General features: G+C 45.6%; 1 protein-coding gene across 1 annotated transcript; it reads left to right on the forward strand.

Annotated features, from left to right (window-relative positions):
- LOC115139151 (calmodulin-1) lies at positions 1 to 25,567 on the forward strand. Its single transcript, XM_029676285.2, has 6 exons — positions 1 to 382; positions 11,309 to 11,339; positions 12,282 to 12,425; positions 16,581 to 16,687; positions 16,999 to 17,134; positions 24,589 to 25,567. The coding sequence occupies exons 1-6, from the start codon at positions 380 to 382 to the stop codon at positions 24,615 to 24,617; spliced, it is 450 nt and encodes a 149-aa protein (XP_029532145.1). The 5' UTR covers positions 1 to 379; the 3' UTR covers positions 24,618 to 25,567.

The raw sequence follows: 25,567 nt of genomic DNA on the forward strand, positions 1-25,567 counted from the left end.
GAAATAAGGAAGTGAGTGAACAGGCTGGGGTATTGTCTAGATGGCCTACAGCTTTTGTCAAATAGACTTCAAAGGTATATTTTATTTTAGCTAACCATAGATTTAGCTTTTCCTAACTTTAACCTGATCATCCTAACCTGGTACATTAATTATCCTAACCTGCTGCGTAAATTCTAAACCTGCTACGAAAAGTACATTTGAACAAAAGCTGTATCCATTCTAGCCACTACTACATGCTGGACTAGGGTCGCGGAAGGATACATAGTCCCCATTCTAACCACGGCGAGTATACACCTCTATCCCGCTAGTGGAAACTCCATCTAAAGAACGAGCACACTCATAGTCTGCTTCATAGATAATCAGCCTAGATCCATCAAACATGGTATGTATTTTGATTCCTTTTTATATCATTTGTCAATGCATTCAATGCCACGATATAACGGGAAATGATTGGGGCTATTGGTAAAGATTTGAGGAAATCCTCTATTTTGCCACTCATAGATTTACATAATTTTATTTTACCTGGATTTAAATTAGGACCATCAAAAGGCGTGCTATTTTGCAGCTATTATGTCGTTGCATGGGATATTTAATTTAGGCTCGATGGTGAGTTGATTAGATTTGGAGGGACGTTTTCCGTGGAGCGGGGATTCCGCGATAACTGCGCAATTCTTACGGCATATTAGCTGGCTCGATAGCAATATTGGGGCATGTAGCCAATGATAGATACTTCATTGCATGTAGCTAACATGTCCCATGTTGCTGCACAGTGCAGATTGAAAGAATTATCCGATTAGATTAATAGCATCGGGATAACTAGCAAGTTATACTAGATGATTACAGCATAGATATGTAGCTAAAAGTTATTACAATTCAGAGTCTGTGTGTAGGCTGGAATGGAGTAGCGCGCTACGAATATGGGGGATGCTGCTGATAGATGTCATGTGTCTATGATTAATAACCAGTTTTATTAACTGGCGATCGAGTTACATATATCAACTCCTGTATGATATTGATTAAGATTAATCTAATTTTGAGGCAAATTAATCAATTCAGTAGTTCGATAGGTCTATTAGCTGCTTTTGTCGATGTTGCATCATCGTGTCTTGCTGCCTAGAGACGATAATGATTAATTGCAACAATCTATCTTTCGCCTCTGATCCGTAACATAAGTCCCAACATCTACCTCAAATGGGGGGATGGGGGGGGATCAGACAAATTGCAACATTGTATATAGTTTGGCCCACTGGCGTTCTGCAGTACAGTAGTTAGAATGTTTCGGATGCTTCTTCACGCTCCGTTTATGTCAATGTAATGCCGACTGATTTGGTTGTCTTTTGCAAATTCTCAATGCAAATGCTATGATGCTTCTCGTTTCATCGAGTCGCCAAAGCTCTTTGGCAGCCCACTGTACAGTAACCTAGGCAAGAACATCAACAGCTGTTCAGTCTTGGGTCTGTTTGGTATGAATAAATTAATTGAAATGCAGAATACAGTATTTGTTTGTCTTCCTTATCAAATCCGTTTGCAGTTACAAAATTGTTTTATGGGAATTATTATCAGATTAAATCAGCAATGCATTTCAAAGTTCACTGTATAACTGTCAAACAGTCCACAATGTTGGAATCGAGCTCATTAAATTCCATATAAAAGCATCTCTCAGCCAAATGTCAGTCCTGATGTAGAAGTGATGCAGCAGGGTGTGTTGAAGCAAGGAAAAGGCCTCTCCTAGTCAGTATATTGATTCTCTGCCCTATGGATCGTTCACAGCTCTGGGGAAGTCAAGACATATAAACTACATGTTTCTCTGTGGGAACAAATATCCCATATATGGTATTGAACGGCATGCCGTAGGTTTCATGTTGCATAACCACGGTAATAATTGGAGTATATAAATGGAGCTTTTGAAAAGTTGAATCTGTGCGTGAACCTCTGTGTAGGCCTACCGTACACTTCAACACAATACAGCTATTGAAGTGCAAACAGTGTGTCTCAATTGAGATGGATGTGTCGTGTAAGTAGTCTGAGTGTAAACGGGCCTATCCTATTCCTGTGTCGTCTGAGTGTAAACGGGCCTATCCTATTCCTGTGTCGTCTGAGTGTAAACGGGCCTATCCTATTCCTGTGTCGTCTGAGTGTAAACGGGCCTATCCTATTCCTGTGTCGTCTGAGTGTAAACGGGCCTATCCTATTCCTGTGTCGTGTAAGTAGTCTGAGTGTAAACGGGCCTATCCTATTCCTGTGTCGTCTGAGTGTAAACGGGCCTATCCTATTCCTGTTCCCGCCTTGTTTGCTGGTGCACGTGGAGTAACTTAGAGGACATGTGATCCAGTGCATTGAATAATTTATTTGCTTGGCAAATGGGTCCGTCTGTAAACTGCTATCAGGATTGTGTTCGTTCCTTAGGCACCTGACTGAAACAGGGAGGGACTACAGGGAGGGGACTCTAATAATAATGTTATTTTTCATTTTTCCGTTGCAAAAAGTTTCCCCTTGTGTGCCCAAATGAACACGACCCAGTTGTAGACTGAACTCAAACCACCACTCAGGTCAATATGGCCTGGTCCTAACCTGCAGACAGCAGTTAGTTAGCTGCTGGTGTTGCTAGTTGGTGACCAGCTGGACTAAAACAAAAGACACGTACAGCACATTATGAGCTGAAAAGCCTCCCGGTACAAAAGTGCGTGTTTTGGGTGTGTAGTGTTTCCCTGGGGACTAAGGGTTTCCTTTGTTATGAGTCATATTGATAAGCTATAGGGGAAGCAGGTCCTTTGTTATGAGTCATATTGATAAGCTATAGGGGAAGCAGGTCCTTTGTTATGAGTCATATTGATAAGCTATAGGGGAAGCAGGTCCTTTGTTATGAGTCATATTGATAAGCTATAGGGGAAGCAGGTCCTTTGTTATGAGTCATATTGATAAGCTATAGGGGAAGCAGGTCCTTTGTTATGAGTCATATTGATAAGCTATAGGGGAAGCAGGTCCTTTGTTATGAGTCATATTGATAAGCTAGAGGGGAAGCAGGTCCTTTGTTATGAGTCATATTGATAAGCTATAGGGGAAGCAGGTCCTTTGTTATGAGTCATATTGATAAGCTATAGGGGAAGCAGGTCCTTTGTTATGAGTCATATTGATAAGCTATAGGGGAAGCAGGTCCTTTGTTATGAGTCATATTGATAAGCTAGAGGGGAAGCAGGTCCTTTGTTATGAGTCATATTGATAAGCTATAGGGGAAGCAGGTCCTTTGTTATGAGTCATATTGATAAGCTATATGGGAAGCAGGTCCTTTGTTATGAGTCATATTGATAAGCTATAGGGGAAGCAGGTCCTTTGAAAGAGGCCTGTTGGTTTGTATAGTCCATATATTGTATGGTGACACTACCTACACTCCTGTAGCCTACTGCTGTAAAACTGTAGCCTACTGCTGTAAAACTGTATCCTACTGCTGTGAAACTGTAGCCTACTGCGGTAAAACTGTATCCTACTGCTGTAAAACTGTAGCCTACTGCGGTAAAACTGTAGCCTACTGCTGTAAAACTGTAGCCTACTGCTGTAAAACTGTAGCCTACTGCTGTAAAACTGTAGCCTACTGCTGTAAAACTGTAGCCTACTGTTGTAAAACTGTAGCCTACTGTTGTAAAACTGTAGCCTACTGTTGTAAAACTGTAGCCTACTGCGGTAAAACTGTAGCCTACTGCTGTAAAACTGTAGCTTACTGCTGTAAAACTGTAGCCTACTGTTGTAAAACTGTAGCCTACTGCTGTAAAACTGTAGCCTACTGTTGTAAAACTGTAGCCTACTGTTGTAAAACTGTAGCCTACTGTTGTAAAACTGTAGCCTACTGCGGTAAAACTGTAGCCTACTGCTGTAAAACTGTAGCCTACTGCTGTAAAACTGTAGCCTACTGTTGTAAAACTGTAGCCTACTGCGGTAAAACTGTAGCCTACTGCGGTAAAACTGTAGCCTACTGCTGTAAAACTGTAGCCTACTGCTGTAAAACTGTAGCCTACTGCTGTAAAACTGTAGCCTACTGCGGTAAAACTGTCTACTGTTGTAAAACTGTAGCCTACTGTTGTAAAACTGTAGCCTACTGTTGTAAAACTGTAGCCTACTGTTGTAAAACTGTAGCCTACTGCTGTAAAACTGTTGCCTACTGTTGTAAAACTGTTGCCTACTGTTGTAAAACTGTTGCCTACTGCGGTAAAACTGTTGCCTACTGTTGTAAAACTGTAGCCTACTGCGGTAAAACTGTTGCCTACTGTTGTAAAACTGTTGCCTACTGCGGTAAAACTGTTGCCTACTGCGGTAAAACTGTAGCCTACTGCTAAATCAAATCAAATCAAATTGTATTTGTCACATACACATGGTTAGCAGATGTTAATGCGAGTGTAGCGAAATGCTTGTGCTTCTAGTTCCGACAATGCAGTGATAACCAACAAGTAATCTAACTAACAATTCCAAAACTACTGTCTTATACACAGTGTAAGGGGATAAGGAATATGTACATAAGGATATATGAATGAGTGATGGTACAGAGCAGCATACAGTAGATGGTATCGAGTACAGTATATACATATGAGATGAGTATGTAGACAAAGTAAACAAAGTGGCATAGTTAAAGTGGCTAGTGACATAAGAATGCAGTCGATGATCTAGAGTACAGTATATGCATATGAGATGAATAATGTAGGGTAAGTAACATTATATAAGGTAGCATTGTTTAAAGTGGCTAGTGATATATTTACATCATTTCCCATCAATTCCCATTATTAAAGTGGCTGGAGTTGAGTCAGTGTCAGTGTGTTGGCAGCAGCCACTCAATGTTAGTGGTGGCTGTTTAACAGTCTGATGGCCTTGAGATAGAAGCTGTTTTTCAGTCTCTCGGTCCCAGCTTTGATGCACCTGTACTGACCTCGCCTTCTGGATGATAGCGGGGTGAACAGGCAGTGGTTCGGGTGGTTGATGTCCTTGATGATCTTTATGGCCTTCCTGTAACATCGGGTGGTGTAGGTGTCCTGGAGGGCAGGTAGTTTGCCCCCGGTGATGCGTTGTGCAGACCTCACTACCCTCTGGAGAGCCTTACGGTTGAGGGCGGAGCAGTTGCCGTACCAGGCGGTGATACAGCCCGCCAGGATGCTCTCGATTGTGCATCTGTAGAAGTTTGTGAGTGCTTTTGGTGACAAGCCGAATTTCTTCAGCCTCCTGAGGTTGAAGAGGCGCTGCTGCGCCTTCTTCACGACGCTGTCAGTGTGAGTGGACCAATTCAGTTTGTCTGTGATGTGTATGCCGAGGAACTTAAAACCTGCTACCCTCTCCACTACTGATCCATCGATGTGGATAGGGGGGTGTTCCCTCTGCTGTTTCCTGAAGTCCACAATCATCTCCTTAGTTTTGTTGACGTTGAGTGTGAGGTTATTTTCCTGCTGTAAAACTGTTGCCTACTGCTGTAAAACTGTAGCCTACTGTTGTAAAACTGTTGCCTACTGTTGTAAAACTGTTGCCTACTGTTGTAAAACTGTAGCCTACTGTTGTAAAACTGTAGCCTACTGTTGTAAAACTGTAGCCTAGAGAGCAGAAACACCAGAATAATACCTGCCCTGTCAATGAGGTTTGAGAAGAATGGTGCACTGCATACCAGACTGAGCTAGCTAGTTTCTCCTGTAATCTACTGCTGTAAACCCAAGCCTGTATTGTAACCTAAAGACAGACACCAGAATACTAAGGGGGGGTGGGTGCTGTGTGTCAGCCTGTTGAGTCCTGTCTCTAGTCCCATACTGAGGTTGACACAACACCCTCATGTCCATAGGACACGGTGAATCAGAGGGAGTGTGTGTGTCTGTGGTCCTTGGGGTTGTTCTGTGTTGTGTAAATTCACCAGTACTTTGCTGCCTACCAACAGATTGCACATCCACCCAGCCCCTGTTGCCTTCCTGCTAGACTGGCCAGAAGAGGGAGGGAGCGAGGGAGGGAGGGAGGGAGCGAGGGAGGGAGGGAGCGAGGGAGGGAGCGAGGGAGCCCCAGAGAGGAAAGGCCTGTAGTAGGAGTGTAGGCATGGTTCCAGGCAGACCTAGCCATGCCAAGGAAAGGGAAGGGCTGGAGAAGGCCTGGTCGCGCAGCAGCACTGTGAGGCCCAGTCATGGAAAGGCATGGGAAGGCATGGGCGGGTGTAGGCCTGGCTGTGCAGCAGCACGGTGAGGCCTAACTGTCTGAGAAACAGCCACAGGATCTCTGCCACTGAACCCACCCAACGCCCAGCCTTTCAGAGGGAAGAACAGTTAGATAGAGAGAGACACAACATTTCACAAACCTCACAGATGGAGAGAACGAGGGAGACCAGAAGAATGAGGAAAGGAAAGCAAAGGCTGTTGTCCTCCATTTTATTGAATCACGTCAGCTCATGTATGGACCTGGGCCAGTGATGCAGCATCAGAGCCATGTAGAGACTATTTTGCTATCAGTCGAAGTTAAAGAGCATCTCCAAAACAAAAGAATGTAAGTTGAGGTCTAGGACTTCAGATGAATCCCCTTCTCCATTGCTCTGTGTGATTTATCAGAACCAACAGACCTTATCACAAGGAAGGGAAACCTCACCCCACACACACTGTATGCCTACGCTACAAGGAGTGGCGGTTGTGTCATGGTGTCACGTGACCATTCATGTTGTGGACTGAGGCAGGTCTATGTTTAGTGTTCTCAAACCCCAGATATTGAATACACACAGATCTATCTATAAAGCCTAGACACATGCTGTAGGATATTTCTTCTACTTTGTGACAGAACTGGTTGCTATTCTGTGTGACTCATTTCACAGGAAACCTGGTGATGGAAACTATTGGCATACAGGGAAATGTCACTTAGAGGGTGTGTGTGTGTGTTCTGTTTTTCTCACTACCAGCACCAGGCACTCCGTTACGTCAGTGGTTTGTTTGCCATAATCATAAGCATGTTTTCCCAATCTGGGGGGGGGGATTAACCATTCACTCACACACCCCACACACCAACAGGCTTTAGGTGCTCTCGTACCTGTGGGATTAACCATTCACTCACACACCCCACACACCAACAGGCTTTAGGTGCTCTCGTACCTGTGGGATTAACCATTCACTCACACACCCCACACACCAACAGGCTTTAGGTGCTCTCGTACCTGTGGGATTAACCATTCACTCACACACCCCACACACCAACAGGCTTTAGGTGCTCTCGTACCTGTGGGATTAACCATTCACTCACACACCCCACACACCAACAGGCTTTAGGTGCTCTCGTACCTGTGGAATTAACCATTCACTCACACACACACAACAGGCTTTAGGTGCTCTCGTACCTGTGGGATTAACCATTCACTCACACACCCCACACACCAACAGGCTTTAGGTGCTCTCGTAAGACCTCACACACCCCACACACCAACAGGCTTTAGGTGCTCTCGTAAGACCTCACACACACCAACAGGCTTTAGGTGCTCTCGTAAGACCTCACACACCCCAACAGGCACCTCAACAGGCTTTAGGTGCTCTCGTAAGACCTCACACACCCCACACACCAACAGGCTTTAGGTGCTCTCGTAAGACCTCACACACCCCACACACCAACAGGCTTTAGGTGCTCTCGTAAGACCTCACACACCCCACACACCAACAGGCTTTAGGTGCTCTCGTAAGACCTCACACACCCCACACACCAACAGGCTTTAGGTGCTCTCGTAAGACCTCACACACCCCACACACCAACAGGCTTTAGGTGCTCTCGTAAGACCTCACACACCCCACACACCAACAGGCTTTAGGTGCTCTCGTACCTGTGGGATTAACCATTCACTCACACACCCCACACACCAACAGGCTTTAGGTGCTCTCGTAAGACCTCACACACCCCACACACCAACAGGCTTTAGGTGCTCTCGTAAGACCTCACACACCCCACACACCAACAGGCTTTAGGTGCTCTCGTAAGACCTCACACACCCCACACACCAACAGGCTTTAGGTGCTCTCGTAAGACCTCACACACCCCACACACCAACAGGCTTTAGGTGCTCTCGTAAGACCTCACACACCCCACACACCAACAGGCTTTAGGTGCTCTCGTAAGACCTCACACACCCCACACACCAACAGGCTTTAGGTGCTCTCGTAAGACCTCACACACCCCACACACCAACAGGCTTTAGGTGCTCTCGTACCTGTGGGATTAACCATTCACTCACACACCCCACACACCAACAGGCTTTAGGTGCTCTCGTACCTGTGGGATTAACCATTCACTCACACACCCCACACACCAACAGGCTTTAGGTGCTCTCGTAAGACCTCACACACCCCACACACCAACAGGCTTTAGGTGCTCTCGTAAGACCTCACACACCCCACACACCAACAGGCTTTAGGTGCTCTCGTAAAACCTCACACACCCCACACACCAACAGGCTTTAGGTGCTCTCGTAAGACCTCACACACCCCACACACCAACAGGCTTTAGGTGCTCTCGTAAGACCTCACACACCCCACACACCAACAGGCTTTAGGTGCTCTCGTAAGACCTCACACACCCCACACACCAACAGGCTTTAGGTGCTCTCGTACCTGTGGGATTAACCATTCACTCACACACCCCACACACCAACAGGCTTTAGGTGCTCTCGTAAGACCTCACACACCCCACACACCAACAGGCTTTAGGTGCTCTCGTAAGACCTCACACACCCCACACACCAACAGGCTTTAGGTGCTCTCGTACCTGTGGGATTAACCATTCACTCACACACCCCACACACCAACAGGCTTTAGGTGCTCTCGTAAGACCTCACACACCCCACACACCAACAGGCTTTAGGTGCTCTCGTAAGACCTCACACACCCCACACACCAACAGGCTTTAGGTGCTCTCGTATCTGTGGGATTAACCATTCACTCACACACCCCACACACCAACAGGCTTTAGGTGCTCTCGTAAGACCTCACACACCCCACACACCAACAGGCTTTAGGTGCTCTCGTAAGACCTCACACACCCCACACACCAACAGGCTTTAGGTGCTCTCGTAAGACCTCACACACCCCACACACCAACAGGCTTTTTTTGCTCTCGTAAGACCTCACACACCCCACACACCAACAGGCTTTAGGTGCTCTCGTAAGACCTCACACACCCCACACACCAACAGGCTTTAGGTGCTCTCGTAAGACCTCACACACCCCACACACCAACAGGCTTTAGGTGCTCTCGTAAGACCTCACACACCCCACACACCAACAGGCTTTAGGTGCTCTCGTAAGACCTCACACACCCCACACACCAACAGGCTTTAGGTGCTCTCGTAAGACCTCACACACCCCACACACCAACAGGCTTTAGGTGCTCTCGTAAGACCTCACACACCCCACACACCAACAGGCTTTAGGTGCTCTCGTACCTGTGGGATTAACCATTCACTCACACACCCCACACACCAACAGGCTTTAGGTGCTCTCGTACCTGTGGGATTAACCATTCACTCACACACCCCACACACCAACAGGCTTTAGGTGCTCTCGTAAGACCTCACACACCCCACACACCAACAGGCTTTAGGTGCTCTCGTAAGACCTCACACACCCCACACACCAACAGGCTTTAGGTGCTCTGTACCTGTGGGATTAACCATTCACTCACACACCCCACACACCAACAGGCTTTAGGTGCTCTCGTAAGACCTCACACACCCCACACACCAACAGGCTTTAGGTGCTCTCGTAAGACCTCACACACCCCACACACCAACAGGCTTTAGGTGCTCTCGTAAGACCTCACACACCCCACACACCAACAGGCTTTAGGTGCTCTCGTAAGACCTCACACACCCCACACACCAACAGGCTTTAGGTGCTCTCGTAAGACCTCACACACCCCACACACCAACAGGCTTTAGGTGCTCTCGTAAGACCTCACACACCCCACACACCAACAGGCTTTAGGTGCTCTCGTAAGACCTCACACACCCCACACACCAACAGGCTTTAGGTGCTCTTTAAGACCTCACACACCCCACACACCAACAGGCTTTAGGTGCTCTCGTAAGACCTCACACACCCCACACACCAACAGGCTTTAGGTGCTCTCGTAAGACCTCACACACCCCACACACCAACAGGCTTTAGGTGCTCTCGTAAGACCTCACACACCCCACACACCAACAGGCTTTAGGTGCTCTAGTAAGACCTCACACACCCCACACACCAACAGGCTTTAGGTGCTCTCGTAAGACCTCACACACCCCACACACCAACAGGCTTTAGGTGCTCTCGTGACCTGTGGGATTAACCATTCACTCACACACCCCACACACCCCACACACCAACAGGCTTTAGGTGCTCTCGTAACTGTGGGATTAACCATTCACTCACACACCCCACACACCAACAGGCTTTAGGTGCTCTCGTACCTGTGGGATGAACCATTCACTCACACACCCCACACACCAACAGGCTTTAGGTGCTCTCGTAAGACCTACGCTGCTGCTGCCACTGTGAATGTTTGTTTGAAAGCTGTGGCCCTGTGTGTCTAAACTCTAAAGACCTCATTCATCTGTGGGTCACTACTAAAAAGAAGTGCTGCCAAGTCACTCACACACACACACCTCTGACTCAGCTGTTAAATAGCACTAACAGAGAACATACAGGGAGGTAGTCAGGCAGACCAAGCCAACTGAATGCACCCTTACAGCCATTGTTTTTTCATGTTACAGCAGGCCAGGGCCAGAAATCATTTAGAAATCATGAAATAGGACAAAAGACATTTTAAACAGAGTCGGTTCTATCTGGGTAATGTTCAGAAGGGAGAAAATGCTATGTACTAACTGAGCTTGGTCAATAAGAACACTCTTTCTGTTTCAAAAACATGTTTTTGTGTCCACTGACTGAACACATCCCAGGCTAGTCTAGCCTCTGGAACAAGGTTGCCTCTGTCTGGGCCAAGGTTGCCTCTGTCTGGGCCAAGGTTGCCTCTGTCTGGGCCAAGGTTGCCTCTGTCTGGGCCAAGGTTGCCTCTGTCTGGGCCAAGGTTGCCTCTGTCTGGGCCAAGGTTGCCTCTGTCTGGGCCAAGGTTGCCTCTGTCTGGGCCAAGGTTGCCTCTGTCTGGGCCAAGGTGGCCTCTGTCTGGGCCAAGGTGGGGGATATTCTGGTTCCCCATCCAAGTCACTGGTCTGTAGAGGTCCCTGGTCTGAGCCTTGAACAGTGTCCTCACCGTGGGGCAGGTGACAGCCAGGAGAACATGGTTAAGTAGTTTGGTATTGAGTGATGTTGGTTCCCTCTCCCTCTTTTTTCCTCAGGCCGATCAGCTAACAGAGGAACAGATTGCAGGTAGGAACCACTGAGTAATCACTCCAGCATGCTTTTAACACGGCTGACTCATTTAATGAACACACACACACACACACATATACACACACACACATATACACATATATATATATATACACACACACACACACACACAGATATACACGTCCACACACAGATAAAAACACGTACACAAACACAGATATATATATATATACACACACACACACATATACACGTCCACACATATACACATACAGTGAGCTCCAAAAGTATTGGGACAGTGACCCATGTGTTGTTGTTGTGGCTCTGTATTCCAGCACTTTGGATTTGAAATAATACAATGACTATGAGGTTAAAGTGCAGACTGTCAGTTTTAATTTGTGGGTATTTTCATCCATATCAGGTGACCCATTTAGAAACTACAGCACTTTTTCTACAAAGTAGAAAAGTTTACAATTTGGTCCCATATTCATATCACACAATGACTACATGAAGCGTGTGACTCTACAAACTGACTCTCCAAACTGGACACATTTTCTGTGTGTTTTGGTTGTGTTTTACATAATCTTGTGGCCAATAGAAATTAATGGTAATTAATGTATTGTCATTTTGGAGTCACTTTTATTGTAAATAGCAATAGAATTTGTTTCGAAACACTTCTACATTAATGTGGATGCTGCCATGGTTACAGATAATCCTGAATCAATATTGAATAATGATGCTTGAGAAAGTTACAGACACACAAATATCATTCACTCAAGACGTGCTAACCTCGCACCATTACCATAGCTGGGGAGGTTAGCATTTTTTTGGGGGGGGGGTATGATATTTATGCCTCTTAACGTTTTCTACATACTCCCTTTTAAAATCTAGCTTAATGTAAAGTGATACCCACCCCACAACCAGAGCTTGAGCGACAGCCCAAGAAACACTTTCATTCTCCTCCCTCCCTTCTCACAGAGTTCAAAGAGGCGTTCTCCTTATTCGACAAGGATGGTGACGGCACTATCACGACCAAAGAGCTGGGCACCGTGATGAGGTCACTGGGACAGAACCCCACAGAGGCGGAGCTGCAGGACATGATCAATGAGGTCGACGCTGACGGTGAGTGGAGAAGTGAACACACTCGATATGTCAAAAAGGCAGGAAACAGGAAGCTTATAGACAAACCTGATTGGTGGAAAGTGGCCAGAGGAAGCTGGGGTAGTCATGGACACTTCTCTTGTGTCATCAGAAGAAGATACATTTAGATCCAGCAACTGAATTTATCTGGTTATCTCCTCTGGTGCTGAAGTACATTATGACAACCTAACTGTTACCTGCCTTATGGGCTGCTGGAGTGTACCATCTCGTTGGTAAAGCTGACACTGTGACAGCGAGAGTCAGGCCTGTCACCGTGGTGAGTGACAGCTCTTCAAGAAGCCTGTCCCAACCCATAAACTTATCAACCCAACTCCTGCCTAGATAGTTCTGGCTGAGTCAACAGCGACTCATGAATGGCACCCTATTCCTTTTCTAGTGCACTACTTTTGACCAGGTACTATATGGGGATGCCATTTGGGATGCACTTTGAGTGATTGAGGATGAGGATGATCGTGGTGGATGTCAGTCGGCAGCGTCTTTGACTCTTAATGATGTTGGAAATGGAACCTGACAGCGTCTAGGTGGCTGGTCAGACCTACTAAACTGAGGTGATGTCCTGTCAGTCATCTAGGTGGCTGGTCAGACCTACCAAACTGAGGTGATGTCCTGTCAGTCACCTAGGTGGCTGGTCAGACCTACCAAACTGAGGTGATGTCCTGTCAGTCACCTAGGTGGCTGGTCAGACCTACCAAACTGAGGTGATGTCCTGTCAGTCACCTAGGTGGCTGGTCAGACCTACTAAACTGAGGTGATGTCCTGTCAGTCACCTAGGTGGCTGGTCAGACCTACTAAACTGAGGTGATGTCCTGTCAGTCACCTAGGTGGCTGGTCAGACCTACCAAACTGAGGTGATGTCCTGTCAGTCACCTAGGTGGCTGGTCAGACCTACCAAACTGAGGTGATGTCCTGTCAGTCACCTAGGTGGCTGGTCAGACCTACTAAACTGAGGTGATGTCCTGTCAGTCACCTAGGTGGCTGGTCAGACCTACCAAACTGAGGTGATGTCCTTGTTAGCTTCTAGGTGGCTGGTCAGACCTACCAAACTGAGGTGATGTCCTTGTTAGCTTCTAGGTGGCTGGTCAGACCTACTAAACTGAGGTGATGTCCTGTCAGTCATCTAGGGGGCTGGTCAGACCTACCAAACTGAGGTGATGTCCTGTCAGTCATCTAGGTGGCTGGTCAGACCTACTAAACTGAGGTGATGTCCTGTCAGTCATCTAGGTGGCTGGTCAGACCTACCAAACTGAGGTGATGTCCTGTCAGTCATCTAGGGGCTGGTCAGACCTACCAAACTGAGGTGATGTCCTTGTTAGCTTCTAGGTGGCTGGTCAGACCTACCAAACTGAGGTGATGTCCTGTCAGTCATCTAGGTGGCTGGTCAGACCTACCAAACTGAGGTGATGTCCTTGTTAGCTTCTAGGTGGCTGGTCAGACCTACCAAACTGAGGTGATGTCCTTGTTAGCTTCTAGGTGGCTGGTCAGACCTACTAAACTGAGGTGATGTCCTGTCAGTCATCTAGGTGGCTGGTCAGACCTACCAAACTGAGGTGATGTCCTTGTTAGCTTCTAGGTGGCTGGTCAGACCTACTTAACTGAGGTGATGTCCTGTCAGTCATCTAGGTGGCTGCTCAGACCTACCAAACTGAGGTGATGTCCTGTCAGTCATCTAGGTGGCTGCTCAGACCTACCAAACTGAGGTGATGTCCTTGTTAGCTTCTAGGTGGCTGGTCAGACCTACCAAACTGAGGTGATGTCCTGTCAGTCATCTAGGTGGCTGGTCAGACCTACCAAACTGAGGTGATGTCCTGTCAGTCATCTAGGTGGCTGCTCAGACCTACTAAACTGAGGTGATGTCCTGTTAGCTTCTAGGTGGCTGGTCAGACCTACTAAACTGAGGTGATGTCCTGTCAGTCATCTAGGGGGCTGGTCAGACCTACCAAACTGAGGTGATGTCCTGTCAGTCATCTAGGGGGCTGGTGAGACCTACTAAACTGAGGTGATGTCCTGTTAGCTTCTAGGGTTTTGGTAAATGGGGCCTTATCGATCGGACTGCCATATTGATCAATCTCACCGTGGCTCGCTGTATATATCCAAAGTTCTCCCTTCTCTCTCTCTGTTCTCAACAGCAGGGCCACCGATTATCCCTCTCCTCTTTGTACATTCAGTTGCCTCAGTGATGTCAGCAGCAGGGCTATAGATTATTTACTAAACAAGCAGAGTGCATGACAAAGGAAGTAGAGAATGAGATTCGCTTTACCCCAGAGAGCTGTGAAATCACCTCTGAGAGGAGAGGCTTTACCCCAGAGAGCTGTGAAATCACCTCTGAGAGGAGAGGCTTTACCCCAGAGAGCTGTGTTGTTGGTCTCTGAGAGGAGAGCGGCTTTACCCCAGAGAGCTGTGCTGTTGGTCTCTGAGAGGAGAGAGGCTTTACCCCAGAGAGCTGTGCTGTTGGTCTCTGAGAGGAGAGGCTTTACCCCAGAGAGCTATGCTGTTGGTCTCTGAGAGGAGAGCGGCTTTACCCCAGAGAGCTGTGCTGTTGGTCTCTGAGAGGAGAGAGGCTTTACCCCAGAGAGCTGTGAAATTACCTCTGAGAGGAGAGCGGCTCTGAAGTAGTGTTTATGTTGCCCTGTCATTTTTTTCTTATCATTCACTGTTATCCCCTCCCATTCCCTGTTCACCATTCACATGTGAAAAATAGTTGGACTTCATTGGTTTCAGATGTTTTCTTAGAGGCCTTTCTGCCTTGTCTATGAAAAGCTATTATGTGGAATGAATGTCGTCACAGACAATAGAATGAGTCTGCTTCCTATAATTTGCGATAGCAGTGCCTCCTTACATAGGCTATATAATCACACCATCTCCCACTAGTTCCGTCTCTCCTCTTCTCTCCCTCGCTCCATCTTTCTCCCACCCACTCCATCTACCCTCTCGTACGCCACAGGCAGAGTCATAGCCAAGAGTCAGTCAGCCAGCTCTCCATCTCCCCCTCTCGTACGCCACAGGCAGAGTCATAGCCAAGAGTCAGTCAGCCAGCTCTCCATCTCCCCCTCTGGTACACCACAGGCAGAGTCATAGCCAAGACTCAGTCAGCCAGCTCTCCATCTCCCCATCTCCCCCTCTCGTACGCCACAGGCAGAGTCATAGCCAAGAGTCAGTCAGCCAGCTCTCCATCACCCCATCTCCCCCTCTCGTACACCACAGGCAGAGTGATAGCCAAGAGTCAGTCAGCCAGCTCTCCATCCCCCCCTCTCATACACCACAGGCAGAGTCATAGCCAAGAGTCAGTCAACCAGCTCTCCATCACTCCATCTACCCTCTCTAACACCACAGGCAGAGTCATAGCCAAGAGTCAGTCAGCCAGCCAGCTCTCCATCACTCCATCTACCCTCGCTAACACCACAGGCAGAGTCATAGCCAAGAGTCAGTCAGCCAGCTCTCCATCACTCCACACCTCCTCTTCCAGGGGCTTTTCCTGCCTTGCTACCTAGTGTCTAAACACACACATGCACTCACACACCTAGTTGTGTGTTTCCCTGTCTGTGTCCCTGTCTATGTCTCTGAGTGTTAGTTAACAGGTCATTATCTAGATACATGGGCTCCGATACTATACAGAAACGATACGTTTTGTTTGAAACGATTCGGTTTGATTAGAGAACAAATCGATTTGATGCTCCTCACATTTGTTGCATAAACACATTCATTTTCCATTCTAAATGAAAACCCAGCTCAGAGAGGCCCCAGCTCAGAGAGGCCCCAGCTCAGAGAGGCCCCAGCTCAGAGAGGCCCCAGCTCAGAGAGGCCCCAGCTCAGAGAGGCCCCAGCTCAGAGAGGCCCCAGCTCATGAGCTCCATCAGCAGCAGGTTTTCATTTAGAATGGAAAATGAATGTGTTTATGCAACAAATGTGAGGAGCTGGCTATGACTCTTTGAGCTGGGGCCTCTTTGAGCTGGGGCGTCTTTGAGCTGAGGCCTCTCTGAGCTGGGGCCTCTCTGAGCCTGTGTGTGTGTAAATTACAAATCAGCTATGACATAGCCAATGAATATATAGCACCATTTTGGATTTGCATTGCACTCTGCACCTTAACTGAATGTGGTAGTTCTTTCTCCTCCAATCCAGGCAACGGCACCATTGACTTCCCGGAGTTCCTGACCATGATGGCCAGAAAAATGAAGGACACGGACAGTGAGGAGGAGATCCGTGAAGCCTTTAGGGTATTCGACAAGGTAAGGTACTACATGTAATTCAGTGCCCCCCATCCTTGGAGAGTAGATACTATTATCATCATACTCAATTTTGCTTCGTTCTAAACTAGTAAACGGTCAACTTTCATAAGATGTACCACCTTTAATAAACACATCGTCAAACTCTTCCTGTTATGATGATGCTATATATTTATATCATTAACCGTCCAATGGGATTTAATTCTCCACCCATTGGGGATTTGCCCCTTGGTTATATCCTGATTGCTCACCCAATGGGAATGCCTTTCCATCTATTCTCACCCAATGGGATTCCTTCTCTCCTGTGTCTCCAGGACGGAAACGGCTACATCAGTGCTGCAGAGCTCCGCCACGTCATGACAAACCTGGGGGAGAAGTTAACAGACGAGGAGGTAGACGAGATGATCAGAGAAGCAGACATTGATGGAGACGGACAGGTCAACTATGAAGGTAAGAGGACAAACCCTGTATGGTTAACCAGCCACATGTAGCAATGGTTATTAGATGGGAGACTATGAAGGTAAGAGGACAAACCCTGTATGGTTAACCAGCCACATGTAGCAATGGTTATTAGATGGGAGACTATGAAGGTAAGAGGACAAACCCTGTATGGTTAACCAGCCACATGTAGCAATGGTTATTAGATGGGAGACTATGAAGGTAAGAGGACAAACCCTGTATGGTTAACCAGCCACATGTAGCAATGGTTATTAGATGGGAGACTATGAAGGTAAGAGGACAAACCCTGTATGGTTAACCAGCCACATGTAGCAATGGTTATTAGATGGGAGACAAACGGACAGGTCAACTATGAAGGTAAGAGGGCAGAAGGGGAGAGTGGGGTAAGTTGAGCCACCCTTGTTTCTAGGAAACCGAACACAAAGTTAATAATTTGACCAAATGTTTAGGAACAGGTCATCATATAAATGGAGTCTGAGAAGGAAGAAACCACGGTAACACTTTAATTGACACCCAGTGTCATAACCATGTCATAATACTTTTGTGTATATATAGTGTATGTGGACACCTCTTCAAATTAGTGTATTCGGCTAGTTTAGCCACACCTGTTGCTGACAGGTGTATCAAATCCAACAGGTCAGTTCGTCAAATGTCTGCCCTGCTAGAGCTGCCCCGGTCAACTGTAAGTGCTGTTATTGTGAAGTGGAAACGTGTAGGAGCAACAACGTCTCAGCCGCAAAGTGGTAGGCCACACAAGCTCACAGAACAGGACTGCCAAGTGTTGTAGTGTAAAAATCGTCTGTCCTCAGTTGCAACACTCACTACCGAATTCCAAACGGCCTCTGGAAGCAACGTCAGCAAGAACTGTTTGTCAGGAGCTTCATGAAATGGGTTTCCATGGCCGAGCAGCCGCACACAAACCTAAGATCACCATGTGCAATGCCAAGCGTCGGCTGGAGTGGTGTAAAGCTCGCCGACATTGGACTGTGGAGACTTGGAAACGCGTTCTCTGGAGTGATTAATCGCGCTTCACCATCTGGCAGTCCGACGGACAAATCTGGGTTTGGCAGATGCCAGGAGAATGCTATCTGCCCCAATGCATAGTGCTAACTGTAATGTTTGGTGGAGGAGGAATAATGGTCTGGGGCTGTTTTTCATGGTTCGGGCTAGACCCCTTAGTGCCAGTGAAAGGAAATCTTAATGCTACAGCATACAATGACATTCCAACTTTGTGGCAACAGTTTGGGGAAGGCCATTTCCTGTTTCAGCATGACAATCCCTTCATGCACAAACCATATAGAAATGGTTTGTCGAGATCAGTGTGGAAGAACTTTACTGGCCTGCACAGAGCCCTGACTGCGAGCCAGGCCCGATCGCCCGACCTCACTAATGTTCTTGTGGCTGAATGGAAGCAAGTCCCCACAACAATGTTCCAACATCTAGTGGAAAGCCTTCCCAGAAGAGTGGAGGCTGTTGTAGCAGGAAAGTGGGGACCGACTCCATATTAATGTCCATGATTTTGGAATGAGATGTTTGACGAGCAGGTGTCCACATACTTTTGGTCATGTAGTGTATGTCATAACTGCTGATAACTTGCTGATGACCCTTATTTACACAGGTTGTGACCTATACTGCATTATGTTATGGCTGGTTATGACACTTACATAACAGTTTTCAAAACCCACATTTTTTTCAAATGAGTTTTTTTCCCTGCAAAGAAGTTTCCTTTCGTTTTGAAAGTTTGTTTCATAAATCCTTTGTCGTAATTAATTATTTACAGTCATGTTTTTTTTCTTCATATTTTAATTAACTTGTAGAAAATACACTGACCATCATAATTATTTAAGCCAGAAAGAAGGGCATGTATGTGATAGGCCTATCAGTCATCAGTCAAAAAGAGGGTGTATTTTCCTGATCCTGAAATCTGCTCCTACATTCATCCCAGTCATCAGCAACAGAGCAATGGGGTAGGGACATGTCTGACATCAATTGCAATGATAATCAATATTGTATATTTTCAGGAAATGTTATATAACATAGCCTACTTGTCAACAGTATGTTTATGATGGTGTAATGGAATGTTTTACCTTGTTTTGTGGGTTTTGACAATGGTGTAGGTGTCATAACCAGCCATAAAATAATGCAATACATGTCACAACAGGTCTAACTATTTCATGACAGTGTTATGACCATAATATAACAGGTTATGTCAGCTGTTATCAGGTGTCATAAGGTGTAATAGGCCGCGTCATAAGGTGTAATAGGCCGTGTCATAAGGTGTAATAGGCCGTGTCATAAGGTGTAATAGGCCGCGTCATAAGGTGTAATAGGCCGCGTCATAAGGTGTAATAGGCCGCGTCATAAGGTGTAATAGGCCGCGTCATAAGGTGTAATAGGCCGTCATAAGTGTAATAGGCAGCGTCATAAAGGTGTAATAGGCGCGTCATAAGGTGTAATGGCCGCGTCATAAGGTGTAATAGGCGCGTCATAAGGTGTAATAGGCCGCGTCATAAGGTGTAATAGGCCGCGTCATAAGGTGTAATAGGCCGCGTCATAAGGTGTAATAGGCCCGTCATAAGGTGTAATAGGCCGCGTCATAAGGTGTAATAGGCCGCGTCATAAGGTGTAATAGGCCGTGTCATAAGGTGTAATAGGCCGCGTCATAAGGTGTAATAGGCCGTGTCATAAGGTGTAATGGCCGTGTAATAGGCCGCGTCATAAGGTGTAATAGGCCGCGTCATAAGGTGTAATAGGCCGCGTCATAAGGTGTAATAGGCCGCGTCATAAGGTGTAATGGCCGCGGTGTTACCAAAACCACATTGAAAAAAGTGGTGAGCAAGTTAGGTCTAAAAAAACACATTTTCACCAGGTCAAATGGATTTGTGTTAGAGGTTTCATGAAGCTTGTATCTAAACCAAAGTAGATCATTTAAAGATTGTTCTATACATCAGTTGGGGTCTCTATAAGCTTCAATATGAGGTCCTGAACCTAGCATGAACGTGTATCCTTGTAGCTGTGTGGGCAAAATGGTTCCTTGGGGTAAGTTTAGCAAGTTGAGCAAATGAAAGTGTTTCCTTTCCAGGCGTAATGCAAGGCATTATCGCTGGGATATGAGGTAACAACAGGGCCTGTCCTATGTAAATAAAATAAAAATACATTATTTAAAATAAAGTGTTAGGTGTTGAAAGGTGATTTAAAAGGCAAAATTGTGATTGTGTTGCATTGTTTGGGAAATAAAGTTAGCCATGTTTTTTACAAGGTTGTGGTAAGATTTAATTCAGTACAGAAATGTGTAGGCAGCTTAACGTACCGTGTCCTGCAGCTCATCTTACCCCATACATTATTTTCAAAACTATAATGTTTACATCCATTCTGATTATTTCTAGGGATACACAACATCCTGAAGTGTATGTACAGTGGCTTCATACCCCTTGACTTATCCCACATTTATCTGTGTTACAGCCTGAGTTCAAAATGGATTACATGTATGTTTTTCTATTCACACACCATACCCCCTAATGAATGAGTGAAATCATGTTTTTATAAATGTTAGCAAATGTATTGAAAATTAAATACAGAAATATCAAATTTACATAATTATTAACACCCTTGAGTCAATACTATGTAGAAGCATTTTTGGAAGCAATTTCAGCTGAGTAAGTCATTCTAAGAGCTTTCCACACCTGGCATGTGCAATATTTGCCCATTTAAAAAAATATATATATACTTTCAAAATTCTTCAAGCTCTGTCAAATTGGTTGTTGATCATTGGTAGACAACCATTTTCAGATCTTGCCATAGATTTAAGTAGATCTAAGTCAAAACTAACTTGGCCACTCTTGGTAAGCAACTCCAGTGTAGATTTGGCCTTGTGTTTTTAGGTTATTGTCCTGCTGAAAGGTGAATTAACCTCCCAGTGTCTGGTGGACAGCAGACTGAACCAGGTTTTCCTCTAGGATTTTGTCTGTGCTTAGATACATTATATTATTTTTTTATCCTGAAAAACTCCCGGTCCTTAATTATTACAAGCATACCCATAACATTATGCAGCCACCACTATGCTTGAAAATATGGAGAGTGGTACTCTAAGGTGTTGTGTTGGATTTGCCCCAAACATAACACTTTGTAGTCAGGACAAAAAGTTATTTGCTTTGCAACATTTTTTTGCATTATTACTATAGTGCCTTGTTGCAAACAGGATTCATGTTTTAGAGGAAAAAAAATCTGTGAAGGCTTCCTTTTCACTCTGTCAATTAGGTTAGTTTCGTGACTACAATGTTGTCCGATCCTCCGTTTTCTCCTATCACAGCCATTTAACAGTTTTAAAGTCACCATTGGCCTCATGGTGAAATCCCGGAGCGGTTTCCTTCCTCTCCGGCAACTGAGTTAGGAAGGACGCCTGTGTATTTGTAGTGACGGTGTATTGACACACCATCCAAAGTGTAGTTAATAACTTCACCATGCTCAAAAGGATATTCAATGTCTGCTTATGATATTTACCCATCTACCAATAGGAACCCTTCTTTGAGAGTCATTGGAAAAGTCATTGGAAAACCTCCCCGGTGTTTGTGGTGGAATCTGTGTTTGAAATGAACTGCTCGACTGAGGGACCTAACAGATAATTGTATGTGGGGTACAACGATGAGGTAGCCGATCAAAAATCATGTTAAACATTTATTATTGCACATGGAGTGAGTCCATGCAACATGTGACTTTTGAAGCACATTTTTACTCCTAAACTTATTTAGAATTGCCATAACAAAGGGGTTGAATACTTATTGACTCAAGACATTTCAGATTTTCATAATAATTGAAAAACATAATTCCACTTTGACATTTATAAGGTAGGCAAAAATAATGATATCTCAATGTTAACATTCAAAATGTAGAATAAGCCCAAGGGTGATGAATACTTTCTGAAGGTGCTGTAGATATCTTTGTGAGAAAGAATACTATATTTCCCTCTTGTCTACACCTAACCAAGCCACATGTAGCAGTGGTTATTAGATGGGAGACAGACAGGTCAACTATGAAGGACAGTAGTTGAGGCAGACTAGCTATGTGTAGTGTTCATTAGGGCTCACAACAGAACGTTTCAAATCGCTTTGCAATGGTTTACAAAACATCTGTTTCTTTATTATAAGTCCAGGTAACCCTTCTCTGTTTCAGTCCATTTTAATCTAGAACCAGCTTCATGTAACGGTCAGTGCTAGCCCTGGAGCAGGCATGTAAACTCATATTTTACCACTGGCTGCCTCAAAACTTAAAAAATGGCCTGAGTCGCTCCCCTACTCGAGAAACCAACATTTGACCCCTCTGATGTCAAACTACTGACTGGTATCCCTTCTTTTCTTTCCAAAATACTTGACCGTGCTGTCCCTGACCAACTCTAGCTATCTCTCTCAGAACGATCTTCTTACCTTAACCAGTCAGGCTTCAAGACGGGTCACTCAACTGAGACTGCTCTCCTCTGTGTCATGTAGGCTCTCCACTCTGCCAAAGCTGACTCTGTTTTCAACCTCATAGACCTTCGATGCCGTGAACCATCAAATCCTCCTCTCTACTCTCTGAGCTGGGATTCTCAGGCTCTGCACGCTCCTGGATTGCATCCTACCCACTATTGGTGTCCCCCAGGGCTCGGTTCTAGGCCCTCTTCTCTCTATTTACTAAGTCACTCGGCTCCGTCATATCCTCACATGATCTCCTATCATTGGTATGCGGATGACACTCAACTACTTTTCTCCTTCCCCCTTCTAACACTCAGGTGGCAACACGCATCTCTGCGTGCTTGGCAGATATCTCTGCTTGGATGTCGGCCCACCACCTCAAGCTCAACCTCGATAAAATGGAGTTGATCTTCCTCTCGGGGAAGGCCTGCCCCGCTCTAAGACCTCTCCATCATGGTTGACAACTCCACGGTGTCCCCCTCCGAGTGTAAAGAACCTTGGTGTGACCCTGGACAACACCCTGTCGATTTCTGCAAACATCAAAGCAGTGGCTGCAGGTTCATGCTCTACAATATCCTTAGAGTACGACCCTACCTCACACAGGAAGTGGCACAGGTCCTAATCCAGGCACTTGTCATCTCCCATCTGGAATACTGCAACTCGCTAATGGCTGGGCTCCCCGCCTGTGCCATCAAACCACTGCAACTCATCCACAATGCCGCAGCCTGCCTGGTGTTCAACCTTCCCAAATATTCCCATGTCATCCCACTCCTCCGCACGCTCAACTGGCTTCCAGTTGAAGCTCGCATCCATTAAAAGAACAAGGTACTTGCCTACGGAGCAGCAAGACGAACTGCCTCTCCCTAACTTCAGACTCTGCTCAAATCCTACACCACAACCCGAGCCACCTTTTGGTCTTCTCCCGCTCAGCCCAGTCCAAGCTCTCCTCTGTCTCCACAGCAGAGTCCCTGCCCATCTTCTGAAAGAACATGAAACCCTACCTCTTCAAATAGTATCTTTAATAATCCCACAGCACCTCCTTATTAGATAGAACCGTTCCCAGATGGAGATACCATGAGGCCATTTGAATGAATCATCGTCACCATGCTAGAAGGCAGCCTTTCACTCTTTTTCTTGTGCTCTCTCTCTCTCTCTTTCTGTCATTTTCGCTCTCCTCTTTCTCTCTCCCTCCCTCTCTATTCCTCTTCCTCTCCCTCTCTCTCTCTCACTCTTATTCCCACCGAGCATTACACTGTTCACTAATATTCTAGAAGGAGCCGTTGACACAATAAACAGTCCATACATCTTGGCTTCCCTACTTCCTCCCTCCCTCAATGTGCCATTAAACACCATACAGTATGTACTCTATAAGCGTTTGAAAGACTTTTCTTTATTTTGGTTGGACGTCGTTGTGTTGTAGTCACATTGCAGTGACTTTTTAATTAAATAAGCTTAATGAGGTGAACATGGAAGCTGTTTGGAAACGGGACATTAATTAGAATGATGTGCATTCTGTTCCTACACTGCTTGATGTAAAAATAAATTTAAAAAAAAATAAAAAAAAGGATTAAAAACAATTTAGCAGGTGACTGCCCCGCCTAGTCCTGGGCTAATAGGGCCCAATGAGCTACAGTACGTTCCTAATCTTTGTCTTTTCTCTCTGTCTCTCTGTCTGTCTCTCTCTCTCTCTCTCTCTCTAATTGTTTTATATTTTTTACATTTTGTCACGAAATGCAGCTCCGTCTCAGGTTGTGCAGTGGTTGCACAGCCTTTCCTCTACAGGGAGCCAGGTCTTCTCAATGGCAAGGCTGTGCTCACTGAGCCTGTACTTTGTCAAGGTTTTTCTAAGGTCAAATAGTTAGCCACAGTGTACTGTCGATTTAGGGCCAGATAGCACTGCATTTTGCTTTGACTTTCCCAATAAGCAATATAGTTTTGTTTTGACTGTGTTGTAATTTGGTTTATCCTGATTGATCTCTTTCTCTCTCTCTCCTACAGAGTTTGTACAGATGATGACTGCAAAGTGAACCTCGCCTGACTTGCCCTGTTCCCTCTCAGAGAGGGAAAAAAAATATCTGTTTTACTTACCTCTTGGGGAAAAAACTGTTTTCATTTATTCATACTGTTTCTCTATAGAAAATAAACAAATGTTGAAATAAAATCTCTTTCCACACAGAGAGAAAAAAATATATAAAACGTGTCTGCATGATATGGTTAGTGACCCTGTCCCCCAAAAATGAGTTCAGCATCAGTACTTTAAAGATGCAAATACAAACCCTGTAATAACTACCTTCAAACCAAAGCAAGGCATTTGGATCCCATGGAACCTTGGAACCCCTTCCAGGTTCCATCTATCTGCTAGTGGTAATGTTTGGGCTGGCCGTCTCTCTCCTCGGTTTTCTGATCTTTATGCATGCAGCTTGTGACTGGAACACTCCCTGCAGCCAATCAGAGCGTGCTGATTCCACAGGGGCATCGTTGGTCTGGTACAGTGTTTTCTATTTGGAGAGGAATCCTAGTGATATGGTATATGAAAGGAAATATGGTTCTTATTCAAGCTGAAAGCTGAATGAAACTTACTTGTATGCTAGATTAAAATCTATATTTTAAAAAAGATATTACATTTTCAAAATGTTTGGCATGTTTGTTTTTGTTCTGTTATTTGGAGGTCCATGTTAGGTATGTGTGTACCTGTTCTGAATAGGAGGGATAGAAGGAGTCTTATGGTGGAGCTTTGTGTTTTCATCTTTCTGCCTCTAAGGGGGATTCACTGGCCTTTTTCTTTCTTCAGTTTTCTCCACTCGGACAGGAGTGTGGCGAGGTTGTTGTGTTTATCTGCAGTATGCATTCTGTAGATAGGAGTTTCAGCACGAGTCTTATCCACTGTTCATCTGAGTTCACTTTACATTCATTCCAAGTTGTAAATGCTAGTCTTCATTTTTATTTTTATTTCCAAATAAAAAGACCATGGACTTGA

This window comes from Oncorhynchus nerka, linkage group LG13 (assembly GCF_034236695.1).
Source record: "Oncorhynchus nerka isolate Pitt River linkage group LG13, Oner_Uvic_2.0, whole genome shotgun sequence".
Lineage (NCBI taxonomy): Eukaryota > Metazoa > Chordata > Actinopteri > Salmoniformes > Salmonidae > Oncorhynchus > Oncorhynchus nerka.

Bases quoted from the DNA above. Each gene is read 5' to 3' on its own strand.
- LOC115139151 (XM_029676285.2), top strand. The intron at 11,340-12,281 runs GTAGGAACCACT...CCCTTCTCACAG, and splicing joins AACAGAGGAACAGATTGCAG to AGTTCAAAGAGGCGTTCTCC. The intron at 17,135-24,588 runs GTAAGAGGACAA...TCTCTCCTACAG, and splicing joins CGGACAGGTCAACTATGAAG to AGTTTGTACAGATGATGACT.